Source organism: Scyliorhinus torazame, chromosome 8, assembly GCF_047496885.1.
Source record: "Scyliorhinus torazame isolate Kashiwa2021f chromosome 8, sScyTor2.1, whole genome shotgun sequence".
Classification (NCBI taxonomy): Eukaryota; Metazoa; Chordata; class Chondrichthyes; order Carcharhiniformes; family Scyliorhinidae; genus Scyliorhinus; species Scyliorhinus torazame.
In genome coordinates this window covers 225,937,847-225,957,478 of record NC_092714.1, presented here as the reverse complement: position 1 = coordinate 225,957,478, position 19,632 = coordinate 225,937,847, and the positions used below count along the sequence as shown (strand labels likewise).

Genomic DNA, 19,632 nt, shown 5'->3' with positions numbered 1-19,632 from the left:
GTTGACCTGCAGGTTAGTAAAGACAGTAATCAGCGCCCGCACTGGAGGTTAGATGTGGGACTTTTGGCGGATGAAGGAGTGTGCGAGCGGCTGAGGAAATGCATTCAGAACTACCTGCAGGTCAATGACACGGGGGAACCTTCGGCAGCGATGGTTGGCGGTGGTAAGGGGGGAGCTGATCTCGATCCGGGCTCATAGGGAGAAGGTGGACAGGGCAGAGACAGACAGACTGGTAAAAGAGATATTACAGATCGATAGGAGGTATGTGGAGACCCCAGAGGTAGGGCTATTAAGGGAATGGTGGAGATTGCAGGCGGAGTTTAGTTTGCTGACCACAGGGAGGGCGGTGGAGCAGTTGAGAAAGGCGAGGGGGGGGGCGATTTATGAACATGTGGAGAAGGCCAGCAGAATGCTCGCACAGCAGCTTAGGAAAATGGAGGCAGCTAGGGAGATTAGGGAAAGTAAAGGACGGTGAGGGGAACCTGGTTGGTGATTTGGTAGGGGTAAATAAGGTGTTCAGAGATTTTTACAGTAGGCTGTACAGGTCGGAACCCCCTGCGGGGCCGAAGGGGTTGAGGCGCTTCTTGGAGGGGCTGAATTTACCAATGGTGGACGGAGAGCAAGTAGAAGGGCTGGGGGCCCCAATTGGGCTGTAAGAGATAGTGGAGGGCTTGAAGGCCATGCAGGCGGGTAAGGCCCCGGGTCTGGACGGGTACCCAGTAGAGTTATATAAAAAGTACTCGGGGATATTGGAGCAAGTGTTGTTGAGGATGTTCAATGAGGCAAGGGAGAGAGGGATGCTGTCCCCGATGATGTCACAGGCAATGATTTCGCTGATTCTTAAGCGGGACAAGAACCCAGAGCTGTGTGGGTCCTACAGGCCGATCTCCCTGCTGAATGTGGATGCCAAGTTGCTGGCCAAAATCTTGTCCTCCAGGATTGAGGATTGTGTTCCGGAAATTATTGGGGAGGACCAGGTGGGGTTTGTGAAGGGTAGGCAGTTGGTGGCCAATGTAAGAAGGCTGTTAAATGTGATCATGGTGCCCCCGGAAGGTAGGGAGGTTGAGGTTGCGATCGCAATGGATGTAGAAAAGGCTTTTGATCGGGTAGAATGGGAATACCTGTGGGAGGTACTGGGACGGTTCGGATTCGGGCGGGGCATTATTGGCTGGGTCACATTACTGTATCAGGCTCCTGTGGCAGGTGTGCAGACGAACAGGCCAACTTCGGACTATTTTAGACTGTACCGGAGGATGAGAAAGGGATGCTCCGTCTCCCCACTATTGTTTGCGCTGGCCATAGAGCCGTTGGCAATTGCTCTGAGAACTTCAAGGGGCTGGAGAGGACTGGTCCGGGGGGGGTTGGAGCACAGGGTTTCGCTCAATGAGGATGATCTGCTTCAGTACGTTTCGGACCCAATAGAGGGGATGGAGGAAATGATGAAGATTTTAGGGGAATTCGGCCGGTTTTCGGGGTATAAGCTAAATATTGATAAGAGTGAGATGTTTGCGGTTCAGGCAAGGGGACAGGAGGGGCGACTGGGGGAGCTGCCGATTAGGTCAGTAGGGGGTAGTTTTGGGTACCTGGCATCCTGGGAATGGGACCGGCTGCATAAATTGAATCTGGCCCGGCTAATGGACCAAATGAAGGACAATTTCCGGAGATGGGACGCGCTCCCGTTGTCGCTGGCCAGGAGGGTACAAACGGTGAAAATTATGGTCCTCTCGAGGTTCCTATTTGTATTTCAATGTCTTCCCATTTTTATTAGCGGCCCTTTTTTAAGTGAGTTAACAGGGTGATCATGGGCTTCGTCTGGGCGGGCAAGACCCCGCGGGTATGGAAGGTAATGCTCGAGCGGAGCCGGGGAGAGGGTGGGCTGGCGCTGCCAAATTTTAGTAATTATTACTGGGCGGCTAACATAGCCATAATCAGGAAGTGGGTAGTGGGGGAGGGATCGGCGTGGGTGCGTATGGAGGCGGCTTCTTATAAGGGCACCAGTTTGGGCGCATTGGTAACTGCGCCTCTGCCGCTCCCGCCAGCATGGTACTCCACCAGCCCCATGGTGGTGGCGGTCCTGAGAGTTTGGGGCCAGTAGAGGCGGCATGTGGGGGCAGTGGGAGCATCGGTCTGGGCGCCAATTTGTGATAACCACCGGTTTGCCTCGGGGCGTATGGATGGGGGCTTCCAGGTATGGCAGAGAGCGGGGATTGAGAGGATGGGGGATGTGTTCATAGAGGGGAGTTTCCCTGAGTATGAGGGCGCTGGAGGAAAAGTTTTTGGCTGGCGAGGGGAAACAAATTCAGATACTTGCAGGTGTGGGACTTCCTTCGTAAGCAGGTGGCAACCTTCCCGCTCCTACCACTGAGGGGAATTCAGAACAGGGTAATTTCCAGAGGGTGGGTAGGGGATGGGAGCGTCTCGGACATCTATATGGAGCTTATGGGGTCAGAGGAGACGCAGACCGAGGAGCTGAAGCGTAAGTGGGAGGAGGAGCTGGGAGGTGAGATAGAGGATGATCTATGGGCAGATGCGTTAAGTAGAGTCAACATGTCTGCAACATGTGCCAGGCTCAGCCTGATACAATTTAAGGTTGTTCACCGGGCTCACATGACAGTGGCCCGGATGAGCAGATTCTTTGGGGTGGAGGACAGGTGCACAAAATGCACGGGAGGACTAGCGAACCATATCCACATGTTTTGGACATGTCCAAAGCTTCGGGGATTTTGGCAGGGGTTTGTGGACGTCATGTCCAAGGTTTTAGAAACAAGGATAGTGCTGAGTCCAGAGGTGGCGATTTTCGGGGTGTCAGAAGACCCGGGAATCCAGGAGGAGAAAGAGGCGGATGTTCTGGCCTTTGCTTTCCTGGTAGCCCGGAGATAGATACTTTTGGTGTGGAGGGACCCAAAGCCCCCGAAGTTGGAGACCTGGCTTTCTCTGTATGGAGAAAATTAAGTTTGCCTTGAGAGGGTCACTGTTAGGGTTCACCCGGAGGTGACAACCGTTCTGTGACTTCCTTGAGGAAAATTAATCGTCAGGAGATGGGGGAGGGGGGGGGGGGAGTAGGGTAGGTGAGAGTAGGGGGTCAATAAGGGTGAGACCTGTACAAAAGGTAAACTGTTTTTGCACTATGTTTATGGTCTCATGTATCTTGTCTATTTTGTTGTTGTTTCTATACCAAAAATGACTCAAAAAAAATTCATTAAAAAAAAATAATATCCAGATTCATTAAAATGTATTTAAATGAGAAAAAGCGGGAACACCATTACGTCACCTATGAAGCGCGGGAAAAATCGGAAAATGAAATCTTGCTGGCAAGAATCTTGTTTCCCGACTCTTGTGGCAAATGCTGTCGCAAAATCGCCCCTTAGGAAACTATGTGCTTTAGTAACTGCTCTATCACTCCTTCAGATAGGGCAGCACGGTCGCAGAGTAGTTAGCACTGTTGCTTCACAGCGCCAGGGACCCAGGTTCGATTCCCGGCTTGGGTCACTGTCTGTGCAGATTCTGCACGTTCTCCCCGTGTCTGCGTGGGCTTCCTCTGGGAATTGGGACAGAAAGAATGTCTTAAGAAGTCTGAATTAAGAAAACAAAGACCAAGATATTGCTCAGGAGAATTCAAGGTAAAAGTAAACAATGTGTTCTGCATTAAAGAGACAGTTGCAGTGACCAAAATTAAAATGGAAAATCAGACTTCAGAGGTAAATCAAAAATATGATGCCATTAGAGCCTGGGAATCGAGAATTAAAGCAATTGTGAACCTTTTGTACAGCAGTCAAGATAAAGAAATCCTGAAGAGGGAGAGTAAAACCTAGATACTGGATTGATTGTTAACAATGGAGTGGAAGCTTTGTCTGAAACAGTAATTTGGAAAACCTAGACTGGATTTCCGAAAGCGAATCACTGATGGAAAGCATTCGGGTGGAACAAGATGATTTTGGGAGTGGACTGTGGAACTGTCATGTAACAATCATCTAGGGGATTTTGAGGAGAAATCCAAAGACAGTCATTTGTGTTCAGAGTGGAGAGTATATTTGACCTTAGCCAGTCTGTGTGTTTAAAGGGAGGTGTTTCTGCTGATATGTCAGATGAAAAGCTTCAAATCACTTGGGCTGGTTTGCAGGTGAGAGGGAAACTCCTGTGAAGCTGTCGGTTAAATAATCAAAACATTTCAATCCCCAATTATCTTAGGATTGGACTCAAATTACGATTGAGGAAATCTAAAAACTATAAACACAAATAAATCTAGCTTTATTTGCCCCATCTTTCCCTTTCAAGAGAATATACCTTGGCCTTGCCTGCAATACTGTCTCTTTGAAGGTAGCCCATTGATCAGCCACCGTCTCTGCCAACACTTGATTCCAACTCACTCAATCCAAGATACATTCTCATCCCATGGAAGTTGGCTTTTCCCCAATTAATTATCTCTGCTCTGGATTGCTCCTTGGTCTTTTTCATGGCCAAACAACCTTATGACAGGGCAGTACGGTGGTGCAGTGGTAGCACTGCAGTCTCACGGCGCCAAGGTCTCAGGTTCGATCCCGGCTCTGGGTCACTGTCCATGTGGAGTTTGCACATTCTCCCCGTGTTTGCGTGGGTTTCGCCCCCACAACCCAAAGATATGCAAGGTAGGTGGATTCGACATGCTAAATTGCCCCTTAATTGGAAAAAAATGAATTGGCCACTCTAATTTTTTTTTTTAATAAATAAATAAATAAACTAAACCTTATGACACAATGCTCATTGTCCCCTAAATGCTCTCCTACTAATATTTGATTCACTTGGGTCAACTCATTGCCCAGAACCAGGTCAAACAGTGTCTACCCTCTCAATGGGCTGGAAACATATTGCTGCAGAAGATTATCTTCAATACACTCCGGTGCCTGTTCAGGTACACCAAGGGAGAACTCAGAATGTCCAATTCAGCTGTGGGTAATTTACAGTTTCGGTGAGACTAAATGACATACGGTACTAGCGGAAAGTGGTTAGGATGAAAAGATGTGTTTGAGATGATTTTCCAAAGAAAGCAGAAATCTAGAGAGAAGGAGGAAGGAGGAGCAAGAGTGAGTATTAGAGAACAAAAGCCTGCCTGAAGGGAAGCAAGTCTGGAGAGGGGTGTAGAGATGGTGTGCAGCAAACCATTGGAGGGATTTGAGGATGAGAATGATGTACTAATTTTACTGCATTAGCAATGGAGAGACATGCAGACATGGCATGTCAGCAAAAAGGTGATGGGTGAGCAAGGCACAATGTAGGACGATGTATGGGTAACTGTTTCTGACAAGTTGGAATTTATACATAGTGGTCAAAAGAAGACCAGTGAGGAAAGCATTGGAATGATCAAATCTGGAGGCGACACAAGTATAGTTAAAATTTTAAGTATTGGAAGAATTAAAGAGGCAACAAGCAATGCTGTGAATTTGGAAATATGCTGTCTTGATGAACAGGACACAGAGATTGATATTGCAAAGCAGAGTAAGGGTCACCACAAGATCAAACAGGTCAAAGTTAAGTATGGTCTGTCAACCTAATAGAGTGACCAAGAATGGAGATAGGGAATGGAGCTTGTAGTGATTTTCCTGAATGATGGCCGTGTCTGCAACTGAAGCAAGTTGCAATTCATCCATAACTTGATATTGGACAATACAAAGATAAGCATGAAATTAAATGAAGTGGTAGCAAAGTTGAGCTGAGGATCTTCAACAAACATATGGAAGCTGATCGTCTTGGGCAAGGGTAAATTCAGTTATTAGCTTCAGTCAAAGGGATTGGAGTTCAAAGAATTAGGCTGCAGCCCCATCATTTACATGTTCTTTTTAAGCACAACTCCTTGAGATGAATGTATCAATCTACTTTCACATTCCAAACTTTAATAATATTTTACTTCTGCTTCCACTCTGTGGCCCTGAAAACATTGCCTGATTAGCACTCAGTTTACTGCAACAGTGGCTTTGCAAAATGAAATTAGTTTCAATATTTAGTCATTTGTCTAACACAACTCTAATTCCCTAAGTAGAATGCTTCTTTTAAAATGGCCTCATTCTGTTCGGATATAAATAGTGAAGTTTGGAGAATCATATTTAAAAGCAACTATAATCAGATGACAATTTACATAAGGCACATCACATAAATGCTACAAAACATCATTATATCCATTTCTCAGAATTGACATTTAAGGTCTCCATGGCACCTTTTCTTCATTGTTGTGCTTTTAGATCAGTCAGGAAAAACTGCTGATTAAGCTCCGATGATGCGCTGCTACTTAGCCACAAAGGAACTTTCGGAATCGAAAAGATGCTGCTTCTACAGCAATGCAAAATTTAACTTCCACATTTTCATTTTTCTTCTAATGTGTAGCAAACTCTGCTCAGTGATTATTAAGTCAAATTATCTGTCTCTCCTTTAGAAATATTAGGGTAATTTCAGTGCTACTACATCCTCAACAGGGGGCTTGTGTCAAAGATAGAGCTGATTTTCCAACCTACATATGGCACAGCCCCTACAGAAAAAGCAGGGTCACTGAGTTTATCTTGTCACTTTAGTGCTTAACGTAGCCTTAATTGTTGATACCTTGATAATTTTTCCATAAATTAGGGTTTATATACTCTTTGTTCAAAACAAATACATTTTCTGTACCTATTACACATTAGAACAATCACACATCATACCCCCGCAGATAGAATTATTTTCTTCAGTTTTGCAAATGTAGTTTGAGATGCTGGGCATTGTAATGGACAATGAAGCATTTTTTAATTTTTCCATTCGATCTATGCCAAGCACTCCTAGCAGCCCTAGTACAACAGGGATTAACCAAGGCAGACATCCTTCCTTCCTTCCTTCCTGCCTTGAACTAAAGTTTACAAACTCATTTCATTTTGAACTTTCATCAACAACCAGATCATGAATGTTCCATTTAAATAATGGTGAACCAGGTTTGAGTGAAAAAATATTATTTTGCGAACATTCTCTCCAAATTTCTTGATTTAGATTTAAAGTGCAATTAGGCAGAGCTTAATTTGTCTCAACACGCTGTGGCAGACATATTTGTGACCTTTTACTTACCCTGGCGCCTCAGATTCAATGAATACATCTCGTTTTCTTCGAGCTTTTCCATATCCCCCTGTGGTAATTAATGCAGGGACTGTACACATTAAAACACAAAGATGTAAATCATGAGTGACAACACTAGGCAGATGTCCAACAAGGTTACAAGCAACAAAAGATTGGACTTCCTAACAACGCAAAAAAGATTTCCATGAATAGAACATGAAATGTGTAACACGAAAGTCATAAAAAGTGCATTATTCGTAAACGTCATTTATTTGCCAATGGGATTTTTTTTAATGAGGTGGCAATCTAAACTATGATTTAACCAAAATTCTTGATTTTTGCAAATGTATTTGCAAAAGCAGAAAATCTACAGTGGGAGTGATGCTGCATTTTAAATAAAGTGTTAATGAAAAGACTGTTTACTGATCAATCCCAAAAGGTTGCAATGGGTTTAATGTGCAAATATTTTTTTTTCTCATGATGTAGAAAATCTCATGCTGGTGCTTATTGTAACTGAAGGATGCACTCATTGTAACTGAAGGATCTCATAAGGGTAGGAATCTGAAAAATAGAGATTTCTGTATTGTACTTGATAATACATATGCCAGACAAGACAAACATGATGTGAAAATCCGCATTAGTCAGCTGTGCCTCTGGGCAACCCTTTCAGAAAAGCATCGCAGGTCAACTGCACTGAACTGTTAGTTGAACTCAATAGAGGTCTTTCTTCTCATTTGTCAGGTGAAAAGCTTCAAATCACTTGGGCTGGTTTGCAGGTGAGAGGGAAACTCCTGTGAAGCTGTCGGTTAAATAATCAAAACATTTAAATCCCCAATTAATTTAGGATTGAACTCAAATTCCGATTGAGGAAATCTAAAAACTATAAACACAAGATAGTAACTAATAAGTCCCAGAATGAAATTAGGAAAACTTTCTTTACTTGGAGTGGCCAGAAGGTGGAACTTTACAGCAAGTGGTTGACGAAAATTGTTTGGATCCTCTCAACATGAAATTAGGTGTGTAGATGAGAGAAAAAAGAATAGAAGGAAAGGCTGAAAGGCGGAGCTGAGGCATGTACAATGGAAGGAAATGCATGGTGTACAAACTCTGGCACATACGATGAACCAAATGGCCTATTTATGTGCTTTTTGTAGTCTATTTGGATGAAAATGCGGTGTCTGCAGTGCAGGAAAAATACAGTGTGGATTTTCGGTATGGAGATGTCCAGATCTTTAAGCATGTTATTTGCTGACAAAAATAAGATGAAATTATAACAGGTGGAAAATAGGTTCAATTATAAAAGCGCAGGCACCTTACAGACAAAGGTAGACTTACATAGAAGATAGGAGCAGGAGGAGGCCTTTTGGCCCTTCGAGCCTGCTCCGCCATTTATCACGATCATGGCTGATCATTTCAACTCGATAGCCTAATTCTGCTTTTTCCCCATAACCTTTGATCCCATTCGCCCCAAGTGATCCCATTTGCCCCAAGTGCTATATCTAGCTGCCTCTTGAATATATTCACTGTTTTAGCATCAACTACTTCCTGTGATAATGAATTCCACAGGCTCACCACTCTTTAGGTGGAGAAATGTCTCCTCATCTCTGTGCGAAATGGTTTACCCTGAATCCTCAGACTGTGACCCTTGGTTCTGGACACACCCATCATTGGTAACATCTTCCCTGCATCTACCCTGTCTAGTCCTGTTAGAATTTTATAAGTCTCTATGAGATCCCCCCTCATTCTTCTGAACTCCAGCGAGAACAGTCCTAACCTAGTCAATCTCTCCTCATATGACAGTCCCGCCATCCCTGGAATCAGTCTGGTAAACCTTCGCTGCATTCCCTCGAGAGCAAGAACAGACTTCCTCAGAAAAGGAGACCAAAACTGTACACAATATTCTAGGTGTGGTCTGACCAAGGCCCTGTATAATTGCAACAACACATCCCTGCTCCTGCACTCGAAACCTCTCACAATGAAGGCCAACATACCTTTAGCTTCTTTACCGCCTGCTGTACCTGCATGCTTACCTTCAGCGACTGGTGCACAAGGACACTCAGGTCCCACTGCACACTCCCTTGAGGTAGAAACTGTTCCCACTTGTAAAAGGATCGAGAATGAGGGCACAGGTTCCAAGTGACTTACAAAAAACTCAAATGTGGTGTGAGAAGAAATGTTTTCACACAGCGAGTGTTTTGGATCTGGAATGCATTGCCTGGAAGTGTGGTGGAGGCAGGATCAAGAGAGCATTAGAAAATTATTCAATAGAAACAATGTGCAGGGTTTCAGGGAAGTCCACTTGGGAGGAAGTGGCAGTAGCCAAGAGCTCGGAGAGCGTCCCCGAAGGACTGACACCCAGTGCCGTAATAAGATCAAAGACCTCCAATGGGCCACACAGGTGGGTTAATACTGGGCCCCTTCCCCCCAAGAATGTGCCTGACACTGCCCCCGCCCAGCACCTTTTCTTCCCCAGCCCATCCATGTCCAGCAATGCCACCCACGCCATCCCACCCCAATACACTCCATCTCTCCGTACTCCCCATCCCCCCCCATACTCCCCACGCCTCCATCGCTACTCAAACCCCCCCTTCCAGAGGCTGGTCCCCCTCTGAGCACTGGGGCAGCAACCCCAGTGTCCACGGACTCATTGCTCGGGAGCGAAGATGGCTACTCACCTCCTTGGGTGCCCACAACAACCCTTCCCCCAGCTTCACGCTTTTAAAAAGGAGTACTAATCAACACCCACATGACCTTGCTGGGGGTGGTTAGATCATGGGAGGCTGTTAGATAGGGGGTCGCTCCCGTTAATTGTATAGCGATTGGCCTTAAGTGGTGATTATTGGTTCTTGCCACACTAAAGCAGGATCCTGATTTTGCCAATGGGGGTGGGCTAGTTAGATTGCAAACATTTTGGCGCCTGCCGCAATTCTCGATTTTGGCATCTCCCACGATCTAACGGCCTCGTCATGCTCTCGCTTAGGCGCGCCCACTATCTGTACCTAACTAAGGAAGTTAAGGGTGGTTTCAAATTGAAAAAAAACATGCTGAAAAAAATTGGTAGTGGCCCAGACGATTAGGAGAACTTTAGAAACCAGCCAAGGGTGACTAGAAAAAGGGGGAGAATTCAAATGCAAGAGAAAACTAGCAAGAGATGTAAAAACATAGAGTAAAAACTTCCACAATTATATAAACAAGAAAACAGCAAATGTAGCACCTTTATTCAAGAATGGAGGGAAACAGAAAGGAGGAAACTATAGGCCAGTTAGCCTAATGTCTACCATTGGGAAAATACTAAAATCCACTATCAAGGACATTTAGAAAAGTATAATACAATCAGGCAGAGTTAATCAGGCAGAGTTAATATGGTTTTGTGAAAGGGAGATCCTATTTACCAAATGTATTAAGTTTTTGAGGGTGGATAAAGGGATACCGGTAGATGTCCTATATTTTGATTTCTGAAAGGCATTCACTAAGTTTCCACATAAAATGTTACTACAAAAGATAAGCTGGCATAAAAAAGGTACTGCAAAAGAAAAAGGTCATGGTTGAGGTGCTACATTTGCATGGATTGAGAATTGTAGAACCAAAAGGAAACAGAGTGTTGGGATAAATAGGTAATTTTCAGGTTGGCAAATATGCAGACTGGCTGGAGGGCCGCAGGGATCAATGTTGGAGCCTCAATTATTTACAATCTATATTATTTTGATGAAGGAACTGACTGTATTGTAGCCAAATTTGAGGATGATATAAAATTGGTAGGAAAGTAAACTGTGAGGAGAATACAAAGATTCTGCAAAGGTATATAGATGGGTTAAGTGAGTAGGCAAAAAAAAATGGTGGATTGAGAGAGTATCATGTGGGAAAATGTGAGGTTATGCACTTTGGCAGGAAGAATGAAAAGGTAGGATATTATTTAAATGGGAGAGGCTGCAGAATGCTGCAGTACAGAGGGACCTGGGTGTTTTTGTACATGAATCATAAAATGTTAGCATACACTACACCAAGTAATGAGGAAGACAAATGGAATGTTGGCCTTTATTGCAAAGGGATGGAGTAGAAAACTAGGGAATTGTTGCTACAATTGGACAGGGCATCGACGAAACAATACCAAGAGTACTGTGTACATTTTGGTCTCCTTACTGAAAGAGGTTATATACTTACATTGGAAATAGTTTAGAGAAGGTTCACTAGGTGATTCCTGGATGAAGGGGTTGTCTTAAGAGGAAAGGTTGAACAGGTTTGGCCTATACCCATTGGAGTTTAGAAAAATGAGTGGTGATTTTATTGAAATATATAATACTCTTTAGGAGGCTTGACAGGGTAAATGCTGAGAGGATGTTTCCCATCATGGCGGATCTAGAACCAGCGGGGGTACATTTTACAAATAAGATGAAGATCAGGAAGAATTTCTTCTCTCAGGGCTCATTAGACTTTGGAATTTTCTTCATGGAGAGCAGTGGAGGCTGGGTCATTGAATATATTCAAGGTTTAGTTAGACCGATTTTGGATCTACAAGCCTGTCAAGGCAGGCAGGAAAGTGGAATTAAGGTTACGATCAGATCAGCCCTACTCTTATTGAAAGGTGGAGCTGACTCAATGAGCCAAATGGCCCACTCCTATTAATCTCATCAGTCATCAGCGAACATCCCCACTTTTGATCATATTATTGAGAGAAAGTTGTTGATGAAGCTACTGAAGGTGGTTGGGCCTAGGAACCCATGCCGCAATGTTATGGGCTGAGATGATTTGCCTCTGAAAACCACAGCCATCTTCCTTTGTGCTAGATATGACTTGAATCAGTCGAGAGCGTGGAAATTTGGTGGCGTTCTATTTGTAACATATCAACAACGACCATACTTGAAAGAAATCTGTTTGGTATGCAACACAATGCAATGTTGTAAAAGATATTAAAAGTTCTATATAAATAGATGTTTTCTCTATCATTTATTGCTACTAAATGTACACACGTGTCAAAGTCGAACTCATGTGATCGTCAACCCATTACTTTTAGCTTGAAATTCCATACTCTTTAATATACCTCATGTAAAAGTCAACCTTGGTTTTCTCAAGGATCGAAGTCTATAATTCCTCTCCAGCGCAACCCCCTCCCACAAGACCTCTTCACACACTTACTGTGAAAAGGCAGCAGTGAGAGACACTGTCCAGGAAAATCCTGGTGTTGATCTGCTTGATCCGCCAGGAGCTCCTTGAACTGATGTCCCATTAATATTGCCATCGTGAACAGCCCAAATCATAGCACTCCACGAGGCGGTACAACTGCAAGCGAACAATCTTTCGATTTCACTTTACCGCATAGGCCCTCAGAATTAAACAGTGCAACTTGTCAGACTGCAACACAGCAGACTTGACAAAGACACACCCATCTGTACCGTAGCAACAAGCCAGGACAGCTAGACAATCAATGCACTCATCTAGATAGTCAATCATATACAGGATCAAGCATTTTGCAAACCCCACGAAAATATTACTTGTGTAAAGTTTGACCCTTAACTTTCTGGCAAAAAAAAAATTGGTCTCAGAAATTTCTACTTTTGCATGGCTACTTACGATATATTCACACCCAAAAACAAAGCTGAAGAATTATATATTCTGATCTTGTTCAGTTCGCTGTACAGGAGTTGTTCATTCCCCATCCATCTAGGGACTGGATAGTTTAAAAATAAGAGGATTCCAAGCATGCATTTAATACAGCACAAGTAAGATCAGAAGGTAAACTCCCATGTTAACAATCATTACTTCTAGAGTTAGACCATTGGTAATTAACTACAGCCTTGAAATTAAACATCCTACAATTGATTTTGCCTCCTGTCCTCAACTGAGGTTTATTCATTATTCACCCACCAGCCTGCAGCAAAGCTAACAAATCACCAACTACTAATGAACATAATTCATCACAAATTATTTTTACAGAGTTAGGTCAGGTTGCATTGTAATAGGAGATTGTTATCAGTCCATTGTAAAGTCAGCGGGCTGGATTCTCCGATTAGCAGACTGTGTTGATGCCGGCATGGGATCAGTGGCGTTTTACGCCAGTAAAAATGGCGCAATAGCTGCACCGATTCCAGGATCACTGGCTTGAAGCCGCGCCGGGTAAAGCTCCACACCAAAAGCGGCTGGAGAATAGCCTGGTCCGTGGCCGCGCATGTGCACAGTGGCGGCCTATGGCAGCCGCGCCATGCAACATGGCACTGGCCGCACGCAAACCCGGCCTGCCAAATAATGTTCCCCAGTAAACCCCCTCGCCACCCCCAGACCACCCCCCCATCAGTCACCCCAGCCTTCGCAGAAGCCCCCCCCGCCAACGGCACGGCTCCCTTCCGACTGTGGCGGCTCTGGATGCAGTCCGCAACCGCCACGCAAGGTCCACAAAACAAAATACCATGAATGATCCACGCCGTCGGGAACTCGGCCAATCGGGAGCAGAGCATCAGGAGGAGGGCCTCAGGTGACGTGCTGAGGCCGTCCCGACGGGGTGCGACGTAACCCTCAAGTACACCGTTTTTGAGGGGGCGGAGCATCGCAAAAGCCGTGCTGCCCCTGATTTCGGCACAAACGGGGATTCTCCAGCCGATCGCCGAACGCAATTTTGGCGACGCCGTCCAGAGAATCTCGTCCAGTGAATCCCGTCCAGTGTCTTCCCATCATACTTTACAACCATAGACTGTATGCAGGCCAATCCACCTACCCTGCACATCTTTGGGTTGTGGGGGTGAGACTCACGCAGACACAGGGAGAATGTGCAAACTCTACATGGACAGTGACCCATCGCCAGGATTGAACCCTTGTCCTCAGCGCCGTGAGGTAGCAGTGCTAACCACTGCGCCACCATGCCACCCCGACTATATTTTTATATATCTGTTTGCCTGATAATTCTGCTACACAAATTGTTTCCTGTAAAAATGTTAGATCTCGCCATATTAAATAGCTTCTTAGACATTTTACACCAACACTGTAACTATTTTTGGATAAATTCAATATCACATCACAGAATTATCAAAGATTTGCTCAGTCAAACTTAATTATCCTCAGTCGAGAAGGTTAGGCCCCTTTAGTTAAATAAATTTAAGCTATCGCTGAAAGTTAAGTGTTTATACAGTGTCAATATTCTTCACTGACAACCAGTAGTGCAAACAGACCCTACCAATAGATGTAATACACATACCCAAGGACTGTCTACACATGCTGTCCCGGTCACGGTGATATTCCACACAGCCTGCTCGTTCTTCCAATGGAGGACACGGTTCACCACCATTCTGTGGCTCTTGTGTGATGTATCGTTGACGAACACGGTAAGTATTTTTGCATTGTTCTGCGCAGCCGCTCCAGAAACTCCATTCAGTCACTTTGCAAGAAATAGCTAATAAACCAATCGAGACATTAAAATGGTAAATTATATGATGTGTAAAAGAAACGCAAGGACTACCTTAAAAATAACCCATAGCGTATTTTCCCAATGATTTTCATCTTGAAAATGAATTTGTGTTCATGTTTTTGTATTCATATTTGGGCATGTACTCACAGGCAGCAAGAATATTTGACTTCATCACCAAAGTAGACCATGCAATTGTGACGGTTTACAAAAACACACATTTCAAATTTCATCATTTGAGAGCATGACACGTCCACATTGTGATTGAAAACAAATATGCTGGAAATGCTCAGATTTCACATTTGGAATGTTAGTGTGGTTTATAAAAAGATAGGTAGGCAACAGGTTGTGAGGTGGATACAAAAGGGTGAGATTTTCTAGCCTTTTCTGCCAATGGGATCTGTCATCTGAGTGTCCATTTAAGAAAGATTTAGTCTCTTATCATGTGACTTGTAGCACATTGGGCTGTGGCCGTCAGGTGAGAGGGTTTTTTTTTTTAGGTTTCCGTTTCAGTTTGATTGCTTTGGACTGCAGAACGAGAAATAAGTATTTTCCTTGTTTTTCTCGGTTTTAATTTTAAAAACTGTTCCAGCACATTGGGTGTGTCTAACTGCCTTGGTAACTTTAAAGATATAGTTACTTTGCAGAAAGAGTTTGAATCTGCTGGTTGGAACTGGATCAGAATTTTAGGAAAAGGACCAGTCCCATTCAAGTGAGAATACAGTGTGCTGGGCCACGCCCTTGAAAAGGGGTTTGTGGTTTATTGGATTTTGTTATTGAATTGGAACAGCTAAGGAGGAATTCAGTAAGTGTTATATAGATAGGTTACTGGAGCTGTGTGGTGTCTTTATGTTGTAATTAATAAAAAATCTTGTCAACGGTGATCCCCCGCGGTGGGTTCCCCAGTGGTGGGACGGGCAAGCCAAATAAAGTACCGTAGACATTGACAGGACCAAAAGATCCCACTGGTGGCTGATGGTGAGCCGCCTCTGCCACCGGGGGGACCCGGAAAATCCCACCCAAAGAGTCTGTAAGGGAAATAGATGGAATAAATCTGTCAGCACAAATTTGGCAGGTGGAGTATAATGTGGGGAAATATAATGGTTGGAAGAATAGAATTCTTTTTAAATGGAGAGAGAGGGCAGAAAGTTATGATTCAGAATGATCTGGGTGTTCTTCTACATGAATCGCAAAAAACAAACAGGTATAGCAAATAGTTAGGAGGGAAAATGGAATGTTGGCTTCTAATGCAAGAGGGCTGGATTATAAAAGTAGGGAAGTTCTGCTACAACTGTACAGGGCATTGGTGAGACCACACCTAGAGCAGTGTGTGCAGTTTCTGTCTCCTTACCTAGAGAGGAATACCTCATGAATTGAAGGCATTTGGAGAAGGTTCACTGGGCTGAAAGGATTTGTCTTATGAGGAAAGGTTGAGCATGTTGGACCGACACCTATTGCAGTTTAGAAGAATGAGAGATGATTAAGTGAAACATGTTTCATTTGAAATTTGAAGATTCTAAGGTGGCTTGACAGGGTAGTTGTTGAGAGGCTGTTTCCCCTCATAGGGGAATTTAGAACTAGGGGGCATAATTTACAAGTCAGGGGCCTCCCACTTAAAATGGAGGTGAGACGGAATTTCTTCTCTCAGGCAGCCATTGGTCTTTGGAATTCCCTTCCACAGAAAACAGCACAGGTTGGTTAATTGAATACATTTTCTTGATGGTAAGGGAATTAAGTGTTATGAGGGACCAACAGGAAAGTGGAATTTAGGCTACAATTCAATCAGGCATTATCTTATTGAAGCAGACTCGATGGGCTGCATTTCTTATTCCTACTCCTAGTTCTTATGGTTTTCCAATCTTATGCCACCTCACCACTGAGCCAGAACATTGTGGGTTCAGGTCCTACTCCCACTCCAGGATGCGAGTACAAATACTGACACTCCAGTGAAGTATTTTAAGACTACTAACCTCTTAAGTACTTCCACTATATATTTTATCTCATCTAATACGTAAATTTGTAGAGAAGCCGCCAAACAAATCCTTAAAGGTGGCAGTGCAAGTTGATTAAAAGTAGTTATAAATAGTGGAATGGAGAAAAATAGCAGAGATGGTGTTAGAACTTAATTAATCACTGGTCAGGCCTCAGCCACAATATTGTGAACACTCCTGAACACCACGTTTCAAAGAAATGTAAGAAAGATTACAGCAAAAATTTACCTGGGATGATGGGCTTCAGTTATGAAGAGAGCTTGGAAAAGCTCAGAATATTTTCACTGGGATATAGGAAGATAAGCGATGACCAAATGAACATTGTCGAGATGAGAGATTTTGATAAAGCAAAGAGAGAAAAAATGATTCCCTCTGGTGAATAGATCTATAACTGGAGGTTACAAATTCTAAATTACAGGTAAAAATAAAACTGAAGGAGCGATGAGGAGAATTATTTCACTCGGAGAGTTGTTGGGGTCTGGACGCTCCACCATAAAAGGTGGTGGAAGCTGATTCCGTAAATAATTTTAACACAGAGTTGGACAGATGCTTGAGGATGAGGGACTGGGTGCTTTTGAAAGAGATAAGAGGCATGATGGGCTGAATGGCATCTTTTGTGCTGTATGATTCTATGAATATAATTACTGCCCCCTCCTGTACTTTTACATTGGCAGAACTCACTTCTCTAGAGTGAGGAGAGATGCACAGTACTCACTTAGTCTGTCAACCATGTACTCTTGCCCTCTCTTTGGTCCCAACTGGTCCTCACCCTTACACCCTTAGAGTTTGGATTCAATTTTTGCTAACCATTGATCTATTCTCATCCTCACTCTTTCGTCCTATTTATCCCCCCCCCCCCCCTGTTTTTTTAAGATCTCTATATTTTTATCTTCAGCTTCCCGTCCATTCCTATTTTCCTCTTTCCGAAACAAGGCAAGTGAGCACCTCTAATATCAAGCAAGGAGCTGTGAGGCCCTGCACTGTGTGTACATCTCCAACAGGTTATCCCCTAACTGAAATCCCGCTGATATTTTATCCTGCTCCCTCATATCTTACCAACATTGTAACTAACCTAGCAGTCAAGTCTGCCCTCAGCTACTGTCAGAGAGCTTGCCAAATAAGTTTCAATGACTTCATAGTATTTGGGTTTTTTTGCCTGAGTAACGATTCTTCAATGTGTTGCCATCCGTTCCCATGTGACTTACCAGAAAAACTCACAGATCGCGCTCCCCAACCCAATAAATAGTCCAACTGTGGAACAGCCAACTGCTAAAGGCTTTTCGGCAATTCGTCCCAATAAAAAGTCATCGAAATTCCATTGGGAATTTCATCAGATTGATAGGTTCCTGCTTTATTCCGTCGGGTTGTAAATGATCAATTTGTAGTTTGCTGCTTGTCGATCCTTTTCGCTTATCGACCTCGGCTCCACTTTTAGGTGAATAAGGAGGCTTGTTGTGTGTACAATTTGCTGGGAGCTTCCTGTTTCTTTCTTGGGATTTTTATTATATATTTAACACCGGGCCGCTCTGCTCCCTCGGGCTGACCTAGAAAACGCTGTTATCATACCGAGAGAAAATCGTTCTACATGTTTTAGACACTGGCCTTCCAATCTGGGTCAAAGTCAATATTCCCATTGACCTGGGGGTTCACTGTTGGCCGCTGCCCACACTTATCTGCGCTATTTTTGATCAACACTTTACAGGTCTTTTCTCAATCCACGGGCCAGCTTTACTGTAACCTTCCCGATCTGTGAAATGCTGTTAATGTTTAGACTGGTTGAAGGTGTGGAGAGAGGATTTCCTCCCAGCCCTGGACAGAAAAACACGTTATAGATTTCAAAATGTACAGGGGGGGTTGTTCTTCTCTCGATCGAGCACAGCTTACCTGGGCAGGCGAGTGGGTAATCATGGCAGCAGTCCAGGGTATGTCGACAAGCCTGGTCGCAGTAACAGGTTCCGTAGGAGCGATCGGGCCGCCAGCCGGTGCTGCGGCACTTCGGCTCCCTGCCCTCGCAGCAGCTCTCCAGGTCCACACAGCCACCTTGAGCAGGCGCCGCCAGCAGCAGCAGCCCCCAGCCCAGCACCCAAAGCACGGCTCTCAGCCCCATCTCAATCGCTCCCAGTCATCAGCGGATCTCCCGCACTCCTGCTGGTTTTTGCACTCCCGGCGGTGCTTCAACTTGGGCAATAAATCGGCAGCCCAGGGACCACTGTCAACTCCACGGCCGCTTTCAATTCCCAATCAGATCGGCCAGCGCCGAGCTCGTCAGTTTCAGTCTCGGTGACCTTTAGCCTCCACTTTGGTCACATCAATCTGGTGTGTTTCAGACTGAAACCGACACAATCTGAATAACACGGGCCGCTTTCCGGAGAATCACTGCTCGGCGTATTGTGAATGGGAGAAACATCACCCGTTTTAATCCCAGCCAGATTCAGCAATCTGATAAGAGGCGCCGTTCTTTTTAAAAGAAAAATTCTCAAAACGCCCCGATTAAATTAAATCCGCGAGTTTCATGTGTAAATGTTGCACACCATCTAGGCACTAAATACACAATTGTTCATTGACCTGTAGCTCTAAAATCGTGGGGATTTTTGCCTTTTTTTTTAAATTGAGAATTAGATTTCCCTTAATGAGCCAGAGGTGCTTCAGATCCCGCTGTCAATCCATCCGGAATCCACAGCGATTTGGGGCGATATCTGTCTGGTGATTTTAATAATTAACTCGCACATCAGAGCCCCCCGGCACTTTGATAATTCTACTTCATCCAACTTTGTTGCTCTAGTTCAGGTGCATTCTGAAAGTCCAACTGGTTTAATTCATCAAATGAACACCCCGCCCCCGCCGACGTCACCGTAAGTGAAGTCAGGAATAGGCAGGATAGTTCTAATCCTCGCCCTCCGCTTGTTTGACGGACAGGAGGGAATCCAATGTGAACACGCGAGGGTTTACAGCTGCGGAGCCGGTGGATGGACCTGGGCTGTTTCTCCAACCCGGCCAGGCTGCAGACTGTTCACATCCCGGTGGAGGAACTTCGGGCACTGTAGGATGATGCTGAAAGCAGGAGGAGATAAATTGCATTTCTGAGACTGGATGGAGGGATACTTGTGCCCAACAAGTGTCAACAAGAACATCTCTTTCTCAATGTAGATTCGAAAGAGTCTTTGGAGTTTGGCAGTCTCAGCCAACTTGGCTGGGTTGTTGACA

The 19,632-nt window shown here is 44.4% G+C and overlaps 1 protein-coding gene across 2 annotated transcripts in view; it reads right to left on the bottom strand.

Moving 5' to 3' along the window:
• The window catches only part of LOC140428416 (somatomedin-B and thrombospondin type-1 domain-containing protein), a 48,641-nt gene extending 29,437 nt beyond the window's left edge, over positions 1-19,204 (bottom strand). Inside the window, exons 1-3 of one of the 2 annotated variants that reach the window (XM_072514839.1) lie at positions 18,313-19,204; positions 14,231-14,425; positions 7,060-7,138 (exon numbers count right to left, since the gene is read on the bottom strand). In XM_072514839.1, coding sequence (XP_072370940.1) covers positions 7,060-7,138; positions 14,231-14,425; positions 18,313-18,535 — 497 coding nt within the window. In that variant the 5' untranslated portion in view covers positions 18,536-19,204. The remainder of the gene's footprint in view (positions 1-7,059; positions 7,139-14,230; positions 14,426-18,312) is intronic. The other variant, XM_072514841.1, reaches the window with a different exon arrangement.
• Between the last annotated feature and the right edge of the window lie 428 nt (positions 19,205-19,632).